The sequence below is a fragment of the Nothobranchius furzeri genome, chromosome 2 (genome assembly GCF_043380555.1).
Source record: "Nothobranchius furzeri strain GRZ-AD chromosome 2, NfurGRZ-RIMD1, whole genome shotgun sequence".
NCBI lineage: Eukaryota > Metazoa > Chordata > Actinopteri > Cyprinodontiformes > Nothobranchiidae > Nothobranchius > Nothobranchius furzeri.
Genome location: NC_091742.1, coordinates 82,413,912 through 82,433,855, shown reverse-complemented (window position 1 = coordinate 82,433,855; position 19,944 = coordinate 82,413,912). Strand labels below are relative to the sequence as shown.

General features: G+C 41.8%; 1 protein-coding gene across 1 annotated transcript in view; it reads right to left on the bottom strand.

The window, feature by feature from the left end:
• Window positions 1–422: 422 nt before the first annotated feature.
• Window positions 423–19,944, bottom strand: part of si:dkey-183c6.7 (urea transporter 1) — a 30,245-nt gene continuing 10,723 nt past the window's right edge. The window contains exons 5-8 of the mRNA XM_015946288.3: window positions 10,736–10,883; window positions 2,578–2,712; window positions 1,130–1,179; window positions 423–817 (exon numbers count right to left, since the gene is read on the bottom strand). Coding sequence (XP_015801774.3) covers window positions 635–817; window positions 1,130–1,179; window positions 2,578–2,712; window positions 10,736–10,883 — 516 coding nt within the window. The 3' untranslated portion in view covers window positions 423–634. The remainder of the gene's footprint in view (window positions 818–1,129; window positions 1,180–2,577; window positions 2,713–10,735; window positions 10,884–19,944) is intronic.

The following is a 19,944-nucleotide window of genomic DNA, read 5'->3' as shown; positions in this document are numbered from 1 at the left end:
AGCAGCACGTCTATGCAGGGTGATGAAAACAATAAAACAGGAGGTGATGCTGAAGACTTTTGGTTTTATTGATGCTATCAGTAAAAAATAATTTTAAAACAATGTTTTTAGATCAACTTGTTGATTTTAATGCTTAATAAAATAACTTCTTTTCCTCTTTAAGTCTGAATCTTTGTCTCTAGTGAACGAGTCGGTGTGTTTAAAACGGGACTTAAACATGTACGTACAAAGGTTTTACTTCTCTATAAATACCAGAAATCTGAGGTTACACTGCATTCCTTTTTTTAATTTTTATTGAAAGAGAAACAACATTACCTGCAGTTACCAAAATACAATTAACCTTTCTTCATTTTTCTAGATAAATAACAACAAGACAGCTAGACACAAAAATATACCAACCAACCCCCCCCCCCCCCCCCAGATCAACACACCCAACAAACATTACTACTTGAATATAACAATAACAGAGTACATTTACTACTACTACACTGCATTCCTGTGGACAAACTATGAAAGGACAGTTTTTCATAGTTTTTTTTATTTATTTTACTTTTTTTCACTTTTTGTGGTTTACAATAAAAATACATTGAAAATGGTTCATGACACAAAACATGATGTAAGAACCATCTTGTCTCTACACGTCAGTGCTCTTCCTCTCTTCCGTTTTTCCGGCTTGCCATTGGCTGCGAGTACGCAGGTTGAGTTCAGGAGCCTTGACTTGACCAGTGGGGATGCGGTATGTCTCCAAACTGCCACTGAGCAGCAGCATGAGCGTGCTTACTGAAGTAGCCCCCCAACTGCATGCTGGGAGACCCACCTAAACAGGGTGAGAGGACATTAAACAATGAATAGGGGTTGGACCCATGATTCTTAAAGGCACATCACCAAATAAAGCATTCTTTAAACAAGTATGACTTCATTTGGGGCTTTTTAAAAGATGTGTCTCAATCCGCAAAGCAGTACATGGTTAGCTGGAGGACTGGTTGTGTGATCCCAAGTGTAATGACCATAAATGAGTGAGCCTGGATCCTTTTACACTGTAACACCATCACTGCCATTTTACAAAGCACTGAAAAAGAAACTAAATATGTTTAAAAAAAGGAGTAAAGAAATAAAAGTTTGCTCTTACGGTTCCCAGCCAGTTTTTCAGGGCGATGTCAGCGTACGCAGAGAGGAAAGCTGCAATTAGATGAGAAAAAAACAACTCTAATTACAGAAAATCCTCCATAAACTCAGCAACTGGCTGTTTTTTTTCCCTGACAGCATTTGAAGCACCAATTAGGGTCAATTTCCATAATGGGAGCAAATTAGCATCATGTCAAACTGGTCGGTGCTAATGTCCATGACGCTCCGGCTCTAATTTGGCCCCGTCTAAGCAGAAAAAGAGCAGGGGTGGAATGATAAGCATGGAGAACATTCCCAGATTAATAATCTCCTAAAGGCCTTGGATTAAATAACTGGCAAATGTGTTATATTGTTTAATAAATTAGATAAAAGAGGAAACAGAAAACAAAATAAGAAAGTTGTTTGGGATTAAATAAATTAAATTAATTGAAGGAATAGACTCTGAGTTTTTACGTCTATGCATAAATATTTGAACCAAAGCAGCTTCCTTCTGTGACCATAAATGTCTACATCCCCACACTGGTTAATAAGAGGCCATTTGTCACTTTAAGCGGTTTTGATTCAGCGGACGAAGAAGTTCATGATTCACCGAGGTGAGGCGGGACGAGGCAAGTGACATTTTAATAACCCAGACAAACAGGAAGCCTTTCATATAAAGCAGGAGGACAGCGGGCTTGTAAACTGTCTGGTCTCCTGCTTTTAAAAGAGGAACATTTTGTTGTTAGACCCCGGAGCAACTCCGACATTAACAACCTCGTAGTGGAGGAGCTCTGTCCCTATACAGAGAGTGAAAAAGAAAGTAAAACCGACTGAAATCTAATTTGTACTCTGGATTTTATTTCTAATAAAGCCACAAGTTACAAATTGAGAGGAGTCGAGCAAAACTGCAGGAAAAGAAATGAGTTTGAACAACTTTCCAAACTGATGATAGAATCAGCACCATGGACAGTGGCAGGGATAATACTGTTTGTTTTTTTGTTTTTGTTTTTTCAACTGCTTGACATTTTTAGCTACACTTAAAGTCACACTTGGCAGTTTTGGCTTGCTTTTACCACCTCCTAGTGTCTATTTAGTAGAACCAAATCTCATCACTGTGCAATTGTCTTTTTAACACCTTTACCTAACAGCTGAAATGTCTTCTTTAGTGTCTACAGGAATGATTCGTCACAAAATTAAACAAATCAGCTATATTCGTGATCTAAAACATGCAGGACACATGCTGACACTCTGAAGTTGCAAGTGCAACATTCTGGCCACAGTGGGGGTCTGATGGACATTTCATTAACCCTGTAATGGGTCATTTTAGCACATCCTGGCTCAAGAAAATTATTTAAAAGTATGAAAGAGTTCCATAGCATGGCTTTAAATTTGATTGTGCCTGTCTTGTTTTACGTCACGGTACACCTCAGAAAAAAAACAGCAAATCTAAAAATTTTTGTGTATTTTGGTTACCGCTAGCAATAGCAAAGAGAAGAGTCCTCCAGCTGAAGGTGAAGAAGAGTCCTCCAACCAGCATGCAGCCCAGAGCTCCGTTAAACCCCGACAGACCCGAGTACAGTGACTCATGATGCACCGCCACTGATAACCCTGCAACACATAACCAACAGGAGGTGGAAAACAGAAACAGAGTTCCTGTTAAAAACGCAGTGCTACATTTGACCACATGGTGGTGATAGATCCTAAGTTTGATGAACTGCTCTGAGTGCAACACTTAATATGTGTGTAACCTAATAAGGACATGTTTGAGTTTCACGTCACAGACAGAACAGGGACAAATGGTTCAGCTACTGGGTGAAAACCTTCATCTGGCCCTCATCAGGGAGGATTCACATCATAGCAAACATGAAGATGGAAGTAGAAAGATGCTCCCTAAAGGTGACTTAAACAAATATAATTGAACCAAACATACCAGTAAACATACAGAACAGCAAAGGTGTACTCAGACCTGAAGTCAGGTCTTCAGTACAATTTAAAACTGGCATGTCCAAAGTGTGGCTTGTGGGCCATTTGTGGCCCTCTGAGTGATTTAGTGGGACTCGCTATTGCTTTTCTTGGGATGACGGTGGCACAGGAGTTAGGTGCTCACCTCATAATCGGAAGATTGCAGGTTCAAACCCCACTCAGTCTGTCACTACCATTGTGTCCCTGGGCAAGACACTTAACCCACCTTACCTACTGGTGGTGTTCGGAGGGACCGGTGGTGCCAGTACTCGGCAGCCTCATCGTAGTCAGTGCGCCCCAGGGCAGCTGTAGCTACATCGTAGCTCAACCCCACCAGCGTGTGAATGTGTGAATGGCTGATTGTGTTGTAAAGCACCTTGGGGGATTCCAGGACTCTAGAAGGCGCTATATCAAATACAGACCATTTTTCTACAAAAAGGCAACTTTAGTCGTCCAGCAGGCCTTTAATGTAGATCCACACGTATCCTTTTATGATCCGATTCTACTAATTGCAGGCCTATTTCTGAGAAGTACAAATACAATATATAAAGTAAAAGTTTGTATAAAGTATGTAATTAATAAGTTTTAATAGGAACATATGCTAACCTCACCTTTTGTTGCCACGTGAGTCTCTGCTGCTTCTATAAACACCCAGAACATGAAAAAAAATGTCCATCTGTTCTCTGTCAGTGTTTGGTTTCATGAATTATCTGCCTAAAAAGCATAATTAACATGGAGCCACCTCTCACATGCAAGAGAGAGCTGCTGATGGAGGAGCAGCAGTTCTACTCCTAGCCCCACCCAACATCAGAGCTTCTCAGCTTATAGCAGCCTGAGTAGGGTTGACGTGGGTTTGGCCAGCTCTAGCTTGTTTCCTTAAAGCGACAGAACCCTAAAAACACTCATTCTCGAGGGTACTGAAAATGTCAAGAATAAAACATCTGAAATCGTTTTATATGAGAAGGATTTTGTGCCAAGAACTTTTTAAACATGTTTGGTATCAATCGTAAAACTAATGTAACAGGAAAAAAGTGTAAATATGTCTCTTTTAATGTGTGTATGTGCTTAGAAGTTGGGGTTAGGGGTTCTGGCTTGTGTTGGAACCAGACAAGGGTTGGAAATAATTGTTTTAAACAATGCTAGCACATGAAAATTACCTCATGTTGCACATTTGTGTTGATTAAACAACTGCATAGAAACTTGAGTTTCTGAACATGAAACATACATTTTATATTATACGTCATATCGTTAAAAACAGCAGTAAACGATGTTGACTGTAATATTGCACGAGCTGGTGAGATTTGATCTTCACCAGCACATGTATTACTTATTGCTGCTGGGAAAGAGAAACACTCCAAAAACAATTTATTTATTAAAGATTTAACATTTTCTGTGGCAACAAAATCATTAAGGATGTTATGCATTTATAAGGAAGCAACTGTTAACTAGATAAACTATCTGTATTTAGCTAAATAACAAAACTAAAAACTAATTTATGGAAAAAAATGTGGAAAAGCCTCGGTAAACATTACATGTCAGCATCGTTTAACCTCTCTGTGGTGCTCCTGCGGATTGTTGACGATGCAGATAAACATCATGACAGTTCTCTAGCTCTGACTCACAGCCCGTAGCAGAAAAACACCATAAACAGAAAACACGAGGGTCATTCAGACCCAGGTAGATCTCGGCTCGGTCAGGTGAGCTGACATTTTCTCTCATGGCCTCCAGCGTGTCTCTCAACCCACACACGACGGAGGAAAACAATAAAAATCACTAAGCTGTCGGAAGGAGTCCGCCAGAGTAGTTCAAGCCTGCAAAGGCCAATGCTTTTCAACACATTTCACATGGAAATTAGGCATCATGGTGATTCATTGCTGCACCGCTTGCTCGGAATTCTAAATCCCGGCTCATGAGCATTTGCTCATTAATTAGAATTTTGCATGAACGAAAATGTTCAGGCTGCAAACTAATCAGACACAGAGAGGGTTATTTATGTTGGTGCAACGCAATTCTCGTCTGATGTATGTGAAAAAGTTCCAATTACTGGCGATCTCTGCCATTACCATCCATTCCTGTTAGCATCCACAAGCAAATAATAAGCCAGGCCATGAGTCACTGGCAGATGTTAGAAAAAGCTTGGACTGTCTGGAGTAAACAGCATATTTTTAACCTCTGAGCAACATCAGCATCGTTAAAAATGAATGCTGTTTCTGAGAGGGACAGCTACCTACGTGCTCTTTCTGGGTTTATTTTACACATCTATGCATCATCAGCTGTTTTAGTGTTGATGGGAAAGAGCTTTAGAACGTCTGATGATGCACTCTGATCAAATCCAAAAAAACCCACCCAGGACTCCTCGACATCCTTACGGTGTGAAAACCACAGAGATGTCAGAGAGGTTCAGTAGCTCTAGCCTGCAGGCAGTGCAGTGATGGATTTACTCATTACCGGGTAATAGGAGCTGCAGATTGGCCGGCTGACTCTGGAGTGACCGCGCCCCGGTGCTCCCTCCTCCTGGCATGAATCTCTGCCCTCCACTGTCCTCATCTGAACTGCCTCTCCTCTTTTAAAGCTGCACCTTCTCTGGAAACATCCTGTGCATCACACAGTGGCTCCCACCCGTTTTCCTACAGCGTTCACACAAACAGGGAACAACTAATGGCACGGTGGGAGGAAATTTCCACAGGATGCTAACGTCTTCATTAAGTTTTCTTTAGGTGCTTTATATTTTGCGGATGTGTTTGCGTAGAGATGTTTGTTCTCTAATAGAATGCGTCAGAAAGCTTTAATCAGATAAAACAAAAAGTTTTCTGTTCTCTCCTCTTCTCTATCCTTCCATCCACTCCTCAGACAGAAGTAAATTTCTGTTTCACCTCCACATATGTCCTCATTATGCAGAGTTGGTGAAGGGAGCCTTGGTTCTACATCCTATACAGCGACATTCATCAGACGTAACTAAATTTAACGTGGAAACAATATAAAACTCTGCAAATGGGAATTTAATCAATGCTTGGTTTAATAATCGAGGTAAACCCGGGTCTATTGTCAGCAACGTTTGTCTATTTAGAGAAATTTGAAATTATAGTTTAAATAAATGAACTAAATTTGCATCATCACCTGTGCAGCAAATTCAACGGAAATAAAAGAATCTCATTAAAAAATGAAAAAGTGAAAAATAAATGAGTAAAGATCTAACTAGTGTCTGTTACATGGATTCAAGATGAAGAATCTATAAATGTATGTTTCTGCCAGATGAAGGAAGCAGGTGGTGGAGAGGCTTTGGCCTACATTCAGCCCCTGATCGTCTCCTCTGGAAACCCCTGATGGGGATGAGTGACAGCTCTAAAATTGGCCTCCTGCTCTGCTGGTTCCTGCTGAGCTTCACGTGTCTCTGCTGTTGCAGCTGGACCGAGACTAGCTCTTCTTTCCCTTTTTGGACTCTTTATGCATTTTATTCATAGATAATAATACCCGATTAATGGTGACAGAAAACCTTCCCACTTTGTTCTCACACCTCATTTCTTACCTGTTAATGCTAAAACAAGACAAAATGACCAACCATGGTCGTTTAATTGTCAGTTCATGCCATGAATATTTAGATTTCAGTTTTTATTAGTTGATAAATAATCTTTGTCACTGGTCAGTGGCTTTTAAAGCTCTTAACCCTCCCACTGTCCTAATGGGTGACCCTGCGAGGAAAGTTGACCATTGAGCAGGATTGATGGTTTATCCCTTGACGGGTGGCAGGGGTGAGGTGGTGCTCACTCCTCACCCCTGCCACATGGACCCAAGGGATAAACCATCAACCCTGCTCAATGGTCAACTTTCCTCACAGGGTAACCCATAAGACAGTGGGAGGGTTGATGGTTTGGCTCCAGCATATTAGGCTGACATGCTGCTGTTGTTGGACGTTCCCTCTCGGGTACTTCTTCAGTGGCGGCTCCAAAACTCTGGAATGAGCTTCCATTACAAATTCAGCACTCCTCTTCTGTAGCAGTTTGTCCTAAATCTAAACTGAAGACCCATTTTTACGAAATGGTTTTGAAGTCTGTGGGGTGATAAATAGTGCTGCTATTTTATTTTCATTTTATGGCTTTACTTGCTTTTGTAGTTCTATTGTACATTCTGTGTGTGTTTGCCTGTGTATGTGAAGCACTTTGGTGGCATGTTTTTGTCTGTAAAGCACTAAATAAATAAAGTTTGAGTCGGGTCGAGTCATCGCTCCCTAAAACATGCCCAGTTGCTCCTTTTCTCTCCAAATAAAAGGTACCAGATCAATAAAGGAACCTGCTGCTGTTTCACCAGCACGTTGCCCAGAAGACCTCCGTGTTATTTTAGGATTTTCACAAAAGAAAGTATTGTTTCTTGCTCTTCAGAGCAAAAGCATCAGAGGCAGGACCCAGAATTAGGTCTTCAAGGCTCAGACTGAAAAACTGACAAAGCCGTCAAGCTCAACTTTGAGGCTGCTCAGTTTGAAATCAAGCGTTATAACTAAGACCAAACAAAATGATATCAAAATAGAATGCTATTTTTGTTCAAGCCTGTGCTGTGGAACTAAAATTAAAGAAAAGAGGATGCATGTGACTTCTCCGTGCCAGTCTTGGTGCTTTTGTTAAGATTTAACAAAAGCACAGATCTAAGTGTGAACTTCAGCCGGCCAGGCAGTCAATGGTGGGTGTGTTGGGTTGATTTAGTACAAGACAGACTTGCGGGAGAGCAGGGCCAATAAAAAGGTTGGTTCCGCGTAGCATGCCGGCACGGCGATGCTTAAATGTTGCGGCTTTCGTTCCGTCTTGGGTATTTGCGCAACAGAGGAAGTGTCATGATCATGTGGGGAGTTACTGCCAAGCCTGGTTGGCAACTACATTGAAAATGAAAAGAAAAACGGGATGTAAGTTTCACTTTTGTTAACAGAACCAGCTGAGATGACAAACTGGAGCAATGCAACGCTCCAGGAGATTCTCTCCATTAGAGCTGGAGCTCAGACCACCAGAGACTGCTAGGGGGCTGTGGAGGACGGAAACCTTTAGGAGCAGCCTGTGAAAAACACCTAATGAGCGTGGCTTTGATCACAATAAAATACAAGTTATGTCCAAGATAAGTCCATGCACAGAGAACGCCCCATACCCCTTTTATATTCTTTAGTTAACAAAAGACACAATTGCGCCAAATTACTGCCACGAACTAACCACTTACAAATGACCTAAGACTCTCTGATGCCGCTTCAGTGTTGCAGCAAATGACCCTAATAGGACTAGAACATGCTGACCAAGTCCTCTGTACCACAACTCTGTAGGAACATGTTAGCGTGCAGCTAAATGCTAAAAGGCCGTGCAATGTAAGCTCAAAAATGCTGGAGTCATAACCCAGGGTGGTGGCCAGCAGTGTCTTTCCTGCCCTTAAGTCTTGACAATCAGACCACAGTAGCACTTATGACGCGACAGTGCTCATACAAAAAAATAATGACCACACGTTGACCTAGCTTGTTTTACCACATATAAAGGGGACTCCCCTGCATTCATGATGTACCTGAAGACTAGTCAAGATTGCAAAGACCATCAATGTTCAGGCAAATTTATTTTTGTTGTAGTGGAGTTATTACACTATATTGATGTGATGAGATTATTGGGAAACAAACACCTTCAGATATACAGCACTGCACCGGTATTTGCTAATGTTCTAGCAAAATGAGCATCTGCTCAGCATTTAATCATTTTTCATGACTAATCCTGTTCCCTTCTAAAACATTCTAAGAAACAAACATCCTTGAGACAGAAAACAGGAAGGTAACGTTTTACATTTAGTGAGAAACGGTAGCCATAAAGAGAAAAAAAGGCTGACTTTTTGCACATCAGTGAAGGATAATTACATAATTACTTGTTTTTAAACATAAGCCAGAGAAATTGGCTCTAGGTGGGGAAAAACAAGACTAGATGGGAAAACTGGAAGGAAGTCAGAAGTGATGAAGCACAGACAAAAGACTGTAGCAACAGAGACTGTGACATTTAGCGCTCATGCATTTAGCCGCCATGCTCTGGCAGGCTGCTTCGTCTTTGTTCAATCTCATTAGAGTCACATTGCTTTGATCAGAGCCGTGTCCAGGACTTTTAAAATGGGGTGGCCCATATGGGGCACTTGTTTATGCATGGGTGGCACCAATTGTTATGCTTATTTATGTATTTACATAAATCGTTTATTTATTTATTTTACTTTCTTTTAAATTTTTGAGTTTCACATTGCACAATCACCATTTTTTCTCTTCATCTTCTAGTTTTGTGGTGGTTAGCAAGTCACTTCTTGTTGCATTACTGCCACCATCTGGAGTTGAGTGGGACTCTAAATACCATTTTTGTGAATATGAAAAATAAATAATAATACTACAGAAATGTTCTGTAGGCCTGGGCCAGAAAACAATGTGAAAGGAGCATGCAACCACACACCATTTTGGAGTTTATAACCCAAGCCTTTTGTCGACAATGTAAGGCCACCCCAGGTGCCACCCCACTAAGTTCCAGTTCAAATTGACCCAATCAAATTCTAAGGGTGGTGTGTGCTACCCCAGGCCACTCCCTGGACACGCCCCTGGCTTTGATTACTTTCATGTCGTACTGTTTCTCATTTCAGCACAGCAGGCTCATATACACCTAACACTATTAGCACTTTCCAGGTTACTGTACAAGCTAACTCCCACTCATTAGCTTTTTATGGCATGACTCATCTTAGCACACGGAGTCATTTACAAGTGTTTTAGGACCCTAGAGTAACATTTTTCATGTATGTTTTCTAAATATTCAAGGTGAAACAGATGTAGGAGACACAGATAAACAGACACCTGTCTTTGTGAATAACAGGTTTAGTAACCCTAATGCTAACACTGTTAGATTCATGATTCTGTTGCTGATTTGACCACAAGTTTAATGATGTGTTTGTTGTTAAAATTGGATTTAATGGCTTAAAGTTTTCATTAATTTGTTGACATTTGCCTTCCAGACAACTGAGAAAACAATCGGAGGCTTTAAGTCAGCTGAAACTAAAGTTTGTGATGATTCATAAGTTGATTGTACTGATGAGAATCTACAATGGTAACAGTTTTTTTTCTTTTGTTATCAAATGCTACATTTTCATTCTGGTAATGCTGTGAAGACAATTGCAATGAATTTTTGGTGCAAATAACAAAATGCAGCTGAGAATTATCGTTTTGCAAATGTTCTCATTCATTCCACAGTCATAGACTTACGGGCTGCTTAAAAAAGGACTTCCTGCACCACCTATTAAATAGCTTATATTTACGAGGAAATTTACTTAAGAACATGTGTATTTTTTTTCTTTTGATTATAAAATTAAGCAAAAATAATGACAAAAATTAGATCTGGAATGTACATGGCGATTCCTCCTGACTTTGTTCTTCATCCTTTAAGGCCTGCAGATCCCACTGAGAAAACATTTTCTATTTATCCTCTTTCTCGTGAGTTTGTGTGGTTCAGTCAGATGCTAAATGAGTGCTAACTGCTCCAACCTGCTGCTTGTCATGATCATGCTTGCACAAACATATAATTAGGTTTTTTGCACCATGAATTTGATGCTCAGAAGAAGCAGATAGCAGGAGTAATAAAGGCACAACTAGCACCTGTGCAGTGTTAGGGAATTCACCTGAAAGTTTGAGACTGACCAGCTAATATTCCGATTGCCGATCCCAGCAGAGCGTGGACAGCCAGCAGTGGGGAGTAAAGAACCACGGCCCCCAGGATGAGTAGTGATGGGCCAAGATCTCCACATGCATAAATCTGACCCACACCAAGAGGGATGCCTTGGATCACCTGGAAAAATGCAGGGAATAGAGAAACATTTAAATGCAATGATTAAATTCCAAAAGAATGGGGGAAAAGCAGCAGCTTTCATTTCTCATCCTACTTTAACTCAAATAGACAAAAGCCACCGTCTTTCTGACAGTCAGTCATGGGAGCGTTTCCATGGTGACATGATGGGTGCACCTGCTTGATGCTGGCATTTACAAGTCATAGCTGCTTTTTAATTACACGGCCGCCTGACTACTCTTTACACCCCAGTGTGCACGTGCTTGTGCACGTCTGTGAGAGATTGAATATGAAGTTCAGAACAGCTCGAGCTCCATCCAGAGCCGAGAGAATGAAGCCGAGGACATTAAATATAAATAGGGCACACGTCACCCCTGTTTCAGGAGAAAACCAGAGGAGTGATGGAAGGGAGAAGCATAGATGTGGGGGAAAGAGGGTGAATACGTTTTCTGATCCTCTTATTAACAAAAAAAAAGGTATTAAAGAGATGGAAGTGGCATCTTTTAAAAACTAAATATGAGACAGAATTGACCAATAGTCATGAACAATGGAGCAACTTACAGAAAGTGATTTAGAGCGAGGAACAGTGTGTGCCACAGGGAAAGACACTTGTTAGTGAGATCACACGTAAATCCTGACTCCGTATTCAGGACACCTAATGGCCCTCAGAGGGTTCGTATGTGTAGCTCTTCTAACGTCATGATCAATTAATCCATTCATAGACCTGTCTTTAAAGATTAATTTATCCATCATTTCACTCATTCTTTTGAGAATTTTAAGGCCTTTATGAATTATGATTCATGATTAATGTCTTCTCTGTAATACATTAACAACAGGGGTATCTTTAGACAGACGCTAGACTGACCAGAAATACATAATGTTACCTATACATTAGTGATTTGTCACCTGGGTAAAAACAAAGCTAATACAAAAAGAAAATTGATTATTGATGTAATAAAACAGAAAAATGTCCACAGATGTTCATTTACATTTACACTTTTTTTTAACATTAAATTTTAAAATTGTAAGAACAAATCAAAAATTTTGCGGAGTCCCAGTGTTACGGATCCTGGGCTCCCGCACCTTGAATGGCCCAGTCTTGCTCCCTCCCTGCTGTTCAGGACCTTGGACAGGTCCGTTGTCAGGCTGGCCTCCACCTCTGCCCGCCTTCACTGTCCCGGCTGCATACCATCAACTAATGAGGACAGATGGTTTAAAAGACTGCAGCTTCAGTTTCTCAGAGGGAGATTCACAGCTTAACACCCTGTCTTTCTCTCCTCGGTTTTGATCTTAGTGACAAACGACTTAGATTTGGTGAAATTCGATAAAGAACTTGAATGAGTGTGATAATTAAGATAGATTGTTCCTTTTGTGTCACCATCGAGTAATTATTAGTCGTTTTCGTTTAGTGATCCCGTTTTGTCTGCCCTAGCGCTTGCATTTAAGTTTGTTTTCCACTTTAGAGCTCGCTTTAAGTTTTGTTTGTAAGAATATTTAGAATAGAGATAGCCGTCGAGATTTGTTTTAGTTAGTTAGTTCTGGCATTTTTCTTTTGTTTGTTAGTACCGATATTCTCGTGTTTTCTTCCCTGAGACCATTTGTCTCAGGTGTTTTGAGTTTTTCTCCGTCGCCTTCGTTAGTTATATCCGTTTTGTATTTTCCAGTCAAGGACTGAGTGATTGTGTTTGCCTTTTATTAATAAAATACTTTTTATTTACACTCCCCTCTTTTTCCGCACCAGTTTTTATGTTACCCCTCTACCACAACGCCTAAACAGCTTCAGGGTTTGTAACACCCAGACTGCACAGGAAGTGCTACAGCTACTGGTAACCTTTCGTTTTTGAAAATAACATAAAGCCAAGGGATTGGTGACAAAAAGGTAATTTGTTTGCACAAACCAACATGAACTCATTAAGTCCATCCTCGCCTTCTCAATAACCGTGTGGTATGGTGGAGCCACCACCAAGGACAAGAAGAAGCTGCAACATGTTGTGCGCTCTGCTGAGAAGGTCATTGGCTGCAAACTTCCCTCCATACAGGACCTGAACACCTCCAGGACATTGAGGATTACAGCTGACCTGTCTCACCCTGAACACAGTCTTTCTGTTTCACTCCCATCTGGCAGGAGGCTCAGATTCATTCAAACCAGAACCTCTCACCATATGAACAGTTTCTTCTCCTCTGCGGTCAGACTCATGAATGACAATCCTAGGACTACCCACCCCAGTCGCTTGGTCCCAGTCACATGACCCTGTGTTGTGTAAATTGCACTTGAACTGATCCTCTCTGATCAGCACCTACACTGCCTTCTATATAGTAGCTGTTCCTCTATTGCCACTTATTATTTATCATGATTATATTCTTAATTCCTATATTTGTGATCGCGCAGCATTGTTCTCCATCTCTGGAATATCTTTTCACAAACTTTAAACCATTTTACTCTCTGCGGGAGTTCGCCTCATTCATTCTAGGCACTGTTTACATCCCACCTGATGCGGACGTGCACGAGGCTCAGCGTGCGCTCGCGGAAGAGATACTGTGCATGGAGCGGACGTACGCGGACTCCCTCCTCATTGTACTTGGAGACTTTAACATACAGGAGTTAAGTGCTCGCCCCGTAATCGGAAGGTTGCAGGTTCGAGCCCCGCTCAGTCTGTCGCTGTCGTTGTGTCCTTGGGCAAGACACTTAACCCACGCTGCCTGCTGGTGGTGGTCGGAGGGACCGGTGGCGCCAGTGCTCGGCAGCCTCGCCTCTGTCAGTGTGCCCCAGGGCAGCTGTGGCTACATCGTAGCTCATCCCCACCAGTGTGTGAATGTGTGTGTGAATGGGTGAATGACTGATTTTGTTGTAAAGCGCCTTGGGGGGTTTCAAGAACTCTAGAAGGCGCTATATCAAATACAGGCCATTTACCATTCAAAGCAAATCTGAGCCAGGAGCTTCCCAAATATAAACAGTATATCAAATGTCCAACCAGAGAGGAGAAAACCCTGGACCACTGTTACAATTGTTGGTCCTAAAAAACGACCAAGACAGGTTCGGAGCGATTGGAGGAAAAGATGTTTGCTTCTGAGTTGATGTTGGAGTCAAAAAACCAGTCAAGACAAGATTCACCGCTGCTGAGGGAGAACACGACAGCTCTCATGCAAGGTCAACCGACTTGCTTCAGCTGCTGTCTGGGGTGTTCTAATTCTCGGCTTTATCACGGCTGTATTTATTCGTTCAAGCAGGGATGGGTCACAAGTCGGTACATTTTCGATTTGAGCAATCTTATTTGAATATGTGCTTTTCTATCAGATTTGAACAAGAAGCGGCTACTGGTTCGGCACAAAACAGGAACTTTGCGCAGGAAAACATTGCCCAAAGGGAGGGGTGAGTATCAGCAACGGGAACTTCAGGTTTCATCAGGTCATGGCAAAACTTCAGGTCAGGACAGGTCATTGTAGACATTTGTATTATTGTTAACACAGCACAGTAACAGGAGCCTATCATGCAGTGGCGCGCGCTGCGCTTGGACTCTCTGACCACGTGACCATCCATCTGATCCCAACTTGCAAACAAAGGCTAAAACTCTCCAAGCCTGTTGTGAAGTCAACAAGACAGTGGAACACAGATGCCGCAGATGAGCTTTGCGCAGACAGTTTAGATGAGTTCACAGATACCGTCACCTCCTACATCCACTTCTGTCAGGACAGCATTGTACCATCACACATCAGGGTGAGTTATAACAATGACAAAGCCTGGTTTACCCCTAAACTCAAACAGCTGTGGTTAGAAAAGAGAGATGCATTTAAAAGGGGGGACAAGGACTCCTACAGAGACACTAAATACAGGTTCAGCAAAGAATTGGTCAAAGCAAAACACCAGCAGAATTGGTCAAAGCAAAACACCAGCATCATGACAAAATGCAGCAGCAAATCTCTGAAAATGACCCAACCTCTGTGTGGAAAAGTTTCAGGAACATCACCAACTACAAACCCAGAACCCCCGCCTCCACTGATAATCTGCTCTTGGCAAACAACCTAAATAATTTCTATTGTCGGTTTGATGAGCCATCAGGCAGGCCTCACTCCTCGTCCAGCCCCAACAATAGAGACATTGGTCAGCCACTCCCCACTACAGAGCCATCACCATCACTGTGGAATTTACCTTCATCACCCTCCCCCTCACTCCCCACTCATGAGGTGTTCACATCACACACCTCCACCACAAACCTACACATTCATGAAGCAGATGTAAAGAAGCAGTTCAGGTCTCTCAACACACTAAAAGCCCCGGGCCCTGATGGCGTGGCTCCTGCCACTCTAAAGCACTGTGCTGAAGAGCTGGCCCCAGTGTTTACGAGCATCTTCAACTCCTCACTGGAGGAATCTCATGTGCCTGCCTGCTTCAAGATCTCCACCATAGTCCCTGTCCCCAAGAAACCAAGAATCACTGGACTAAATGACTACAGACCTGTGGCTCTGACATCTGTGGTCATGAAGTCATTTGAGCACCTAGTTCTCCCTCACCTCAAGACCTTCACAGCCCCCCCCCCCCTCCTGGACCCCCTGCAGTTTGTCTACAGAGAAAACAGGTCGGTAGATGATGCAATCAACATGGCTCTACAATTCATCCTGCAGCATCTGGACTCCCCAGGTACCTATGCCAGGTTATTGTTTGTGGACTTCAGCTCTGCATTCAACACAATCCTGCCAGACCTCCTCCAAGACAAAATGTCCCAGATGAACGTGCCTGACCCCATCTGCAGGTGAATCACTGACTTCCTGAGAGACAGGAAACAACAAGTCAGGCTGGGGAAGAATGTCTTGGACCAATGGACCATCAGCACCGGCTCACCACAGGGCTGTGTTCTTTCCCCTCTGCTCTTCTCCCTGTACACCAACAGCTGCACCTCCAAGCATAAGTCTGTCAAACTAATTAAGTTTGCTGATGACACCACCATCATCGGACTCATCTCTAATGGGGATGAGTCCGCTTACAGAATGGAGGCTGAACGGCTGGTGTCCTGGTGCAGCCACAACAACCTGGTGCTAAACACCCAGAAGACAGCGGAGGTTGTTGTGGACTTTAGGCAACCCCCCACCCCCCAACCTGTCTGACACTCCCATCACGATGATGGACTCATGTCGCTTCCTGGGCACCACCATCACCCAGGACCTCAAATGGGAGCCCACCATCACCACCATCAGAAAAAAGGCCCAGCAGAGGATGTACTTCCTGAGGCAGTTGAAGAAATTCAACCTTTCACCACAGTCAGTGAAGCATTTCTACCCCGCTATCATCGAGTCCATCCTCACCTCATCCATCACCGTGTGGTATGCTGGAGCTACCACCAGGGACAAGAGGAGGCTGCAGCGTGTCGTACGCTCTGCAGAGAAGGTCATTGGCTGCAAACTCCCCTCCATTCTAGATCTGTACACCTCTAGGACATTGAGGCATGCAGGTCGGATAATAGCTGACTCATCTCACCCTGGACACAGTGTCTTCGGCTCGCTCCCATCTGGCAGAAGGCTCAGATCCATTCGGACCAGAACCTCTCGCCACAAAAACAGTTTCTTCCCCTCTGCAGTTGGACTTTGGAATGAAAATCCTAGGGCAGCCCACTCAAGTTGATTGGTCCCAGTCACGTGACCCGATGCTGTGCTTGAAACATTCAGCAAACACTCAGATTAATACCTACACGGGGTAGATAGCTGCTTCTCTAATTCCTGCCACTTTTTACATTAATAATTTTATCATGAGTGTTTTATTAGTTCTTATATTTGCTTATCTCTTAATTATTTTTTTTCTATCTTACCTTCTGCACCAAAATACCGCAGCAATTTCCTAATGTGACTTGGCACACATATGGCAATGAAAACTTCTGATACTGATTCTGATTTGCTTATCTCTTGTTTTTGTCTTTCTTTTGCACCAAGCACTGCAGCAATTTCCTAATGTTGGGATTTCTTGCACATGTGGCAAATAAATGCCTTCTGGTTATAAACCCTTCCGATTGTGATTTTTTCTAATTCTCTGAACATGAAGAGTTCTGATCTGTTTCATGTTTGCAGAAAATCAAACTCAGATTAGCTGTTAGCTCATCAGTCCAAACCGAACAAACACAAACTTAGGGGTCTTATTCATTTATTTGATCTAAAGCAGGTGAGAAATTATGTGATGGCTTGACATGAAACATTGCTTCAACATTTATTCCCTCCTGAAACATCCAAGCAACAGCTGGTTTGTGAGTTTAATACCCGAGGACAGCAGATGGTGAGAACCTGAGCTGCCTTCTGAGAGCAGCAGCTCAGGTTAATCAGTGTTAGTAGAAATATGTTTATTTGATAAAACAACATGAGTGTTTTTATGTGTTCATTACACTTTTCAGGATCTGTCTCTATATTTTATAAATGGTGTGTGTGTGTGTGTGTGTGTGTGTGTGTGTGTGTGTGTGTGTGTGTGTGTGTGTGTGTGTGTGTGTGTGTGTGTGTGTGTGTGTGTGTGTGTGTGTGTGGTTATGTTTTGCATAGATGCTCCTCCCAATAGGCAGCAGCAGTGAACTCTTCACCCATCCTCCTCCTCTCTTCCCTACCTCTCGCCTCTACAACATCAGGCCCTACCACAGCAAAGACAAGGTAGATGAAGCCATGACAATCCCATCTCTACAGGGAGAAAGGTGTGTGATGGTGTATTGTCCCGAGTGGGAAACGTGTAATAGCTGAAGCCAGTCCAGTTCCAGATGGCTGTGACAGCTAGTCACCATAAGGAAACGGTGAGAGCTGAGTCAGTTTTACTGATGTTCAGATCAAGATTAGGGTGATAGTAGTCAAAGTATATGTAGAGCTTTGTTTCAGACTTCAGTTTAGCCCCTCCATTAGGTAAATACCTAACACACCACTAGCTAGATTTTAATGACACTCCTATAACATTTTTATTGGATAAACATCTACAACTAAATAACATTTGGAGCCAACCCAATTAAAGATGGCTACCAAAGCCAACTGACGTTTGAAAGCAAAGAACACTTTAAAGTCATTTTTACAAAAATCAAGCTATATGTTTGCTTTATTGGTTTAGAGTCTTTCATAACATGCACAGTTCCACAGGATTGCACATAATTGGACCCATGAGGCCGTTTCTCCTTTGGGGACAGACGAGCTTTTCCACCAGGGGTTGGGGATGTCAGCAGTGTGTGATCAGTCATTGGCTGAGCAATCGGGAGAAGGGTGGTCCTCGTCAGAGAATGTGAGACGGCAAATATTGCGGTCAGTTTTTCACTCTCACTAACATTGTGTTTCTGACTTGGTTTAAAGCTTGTCATCCTCCTGAGGGTCCCTAGTGGCCTGGGGTCCCCGAGCAATTACCTGCAGTACGTTGGAGCCTCTGAGCATAATGTGTTTCCTGAAGGAAATTTTATTTTATTGTTTCTAAATATCAAGTATCATAAAAGTAAGAACTTAAGTTAGAGAATAGTTTAAGTTCTGTAAAACTCTGGGCTGCTGCCATAAAACAAATTAGCAAACAGGATCATGTAGAGCTCAGGCTAGCACCCGCCACAATAAAAGAGTCAGAGCAACCCGGTTAGTTTTTTAGTCATTACGTTTTTCAGGATCTGTCTCTCAATATTATAAATGTTGTGTGTGTGTGTGTGTGTGTGTATGTGTGTGTGTGTGTGTGTGTGTGTGTGTGTGTGTGTGTGTGTGTGTGTGTGTGTGTGTGTGTGTGTGTGTGAAGTTTTAGTTACGGGAGAGGAATGTTCAATTTGGGAAGTTACTGGAGTTGACTTCGTGTGATTTTGTCCTGTACGAATAAACTGGATTGAAAATTGAGGAAAGCCTCAATAAAAAGCACAAATATCTTTGTTCATTCAACAAGTTGTAATTTCTACCATTTCTGAAAAAAGCAATTCAAACAAGAACTCCATCTGAGACTGTTGCTTAGCAACACGTGAGTCAAATGTGACAGCATTACATTTTAAAGTGAGTTCTTTGTTAGTTTTTTAATTATTTTTAATGATTCTTGAGTTTTATCTTTTTTGGGTTTATTTATGTTTCCTTTCCTCTCTGGTGAGTTTTATTCGGAGTTCATGGATTTTCTTATCATATCTTTTTCAAAATTTCTTATTTGGTTCAAGTCATTATTGTTATTTTATCGACTTGTCAGACCTTTGTCCTTCTTGCACCATTCTTTAATCTGCCAACAATTTCTAGTCTTTTTTCATTTTTGGATTCTTTATTCTCACTTTGTTGAACTTCCTGCCTCCACATTAAAGCTGATTTATAGGTTATTCTAACCTGAATATTTAAATGTTCCCATGCATGCTTTTGTATTTGCATTAAAAGCAATAGAAGCTCATACACATAGTGGTGTTAAAATACCAGTACAGCAACATTACGTTGCTTATGTAAAAGCACATTAAGGGTTAATCTAGATCCTGTAAAGTCAGGTAATAAGATCAGTCTCACACCAGTGGGCTCCAGGATTGAGTTAAAATGGCTCAAAATGTATTTATTTCCTGGTATATGTCGTCTTATAGCAGGAAATTAGATTCTACTTTATGGATTTTTTAGAAAAATGACACCAAAGAATGAATGGAGTGATGGATAGCAAGTGTGCAAAAGAATGAGACTTTATAATTCTTCTGCATATTATTCACTCCTCTGGCTTTTCCTGGAGGAGGGTTAAAACTCTGAAGATTTTTACACATTTAAATAGGAGAGGAGATGCTGATGAGGTATATTTATTAGCCCCGATGTGCAGAAATACGGCCTCCCAATAACTTATTTCAGTATGTGACAGAAGAATGTCCCTATTTAAACATTAAACACAACCAGATGAAGATTTGATATCATAAGTTTCACTCAGGATTCAAACTGCAGACACATTCGTTGATAAATTTTTATCAGAACTGGGTAACCTACAGTACTGATGTAGGATGAAACGTATTCATAGTAAGGACCTCCACAGATCAATATTTGCAATAAAACTTCTCTGAATAACGTGCAGAAAGGCTCTTTTTTTTCACGTTATGATTTGGGGCATTTCTGAAAAATTCTGTAAAAATATGTAATTTCTGTGTAA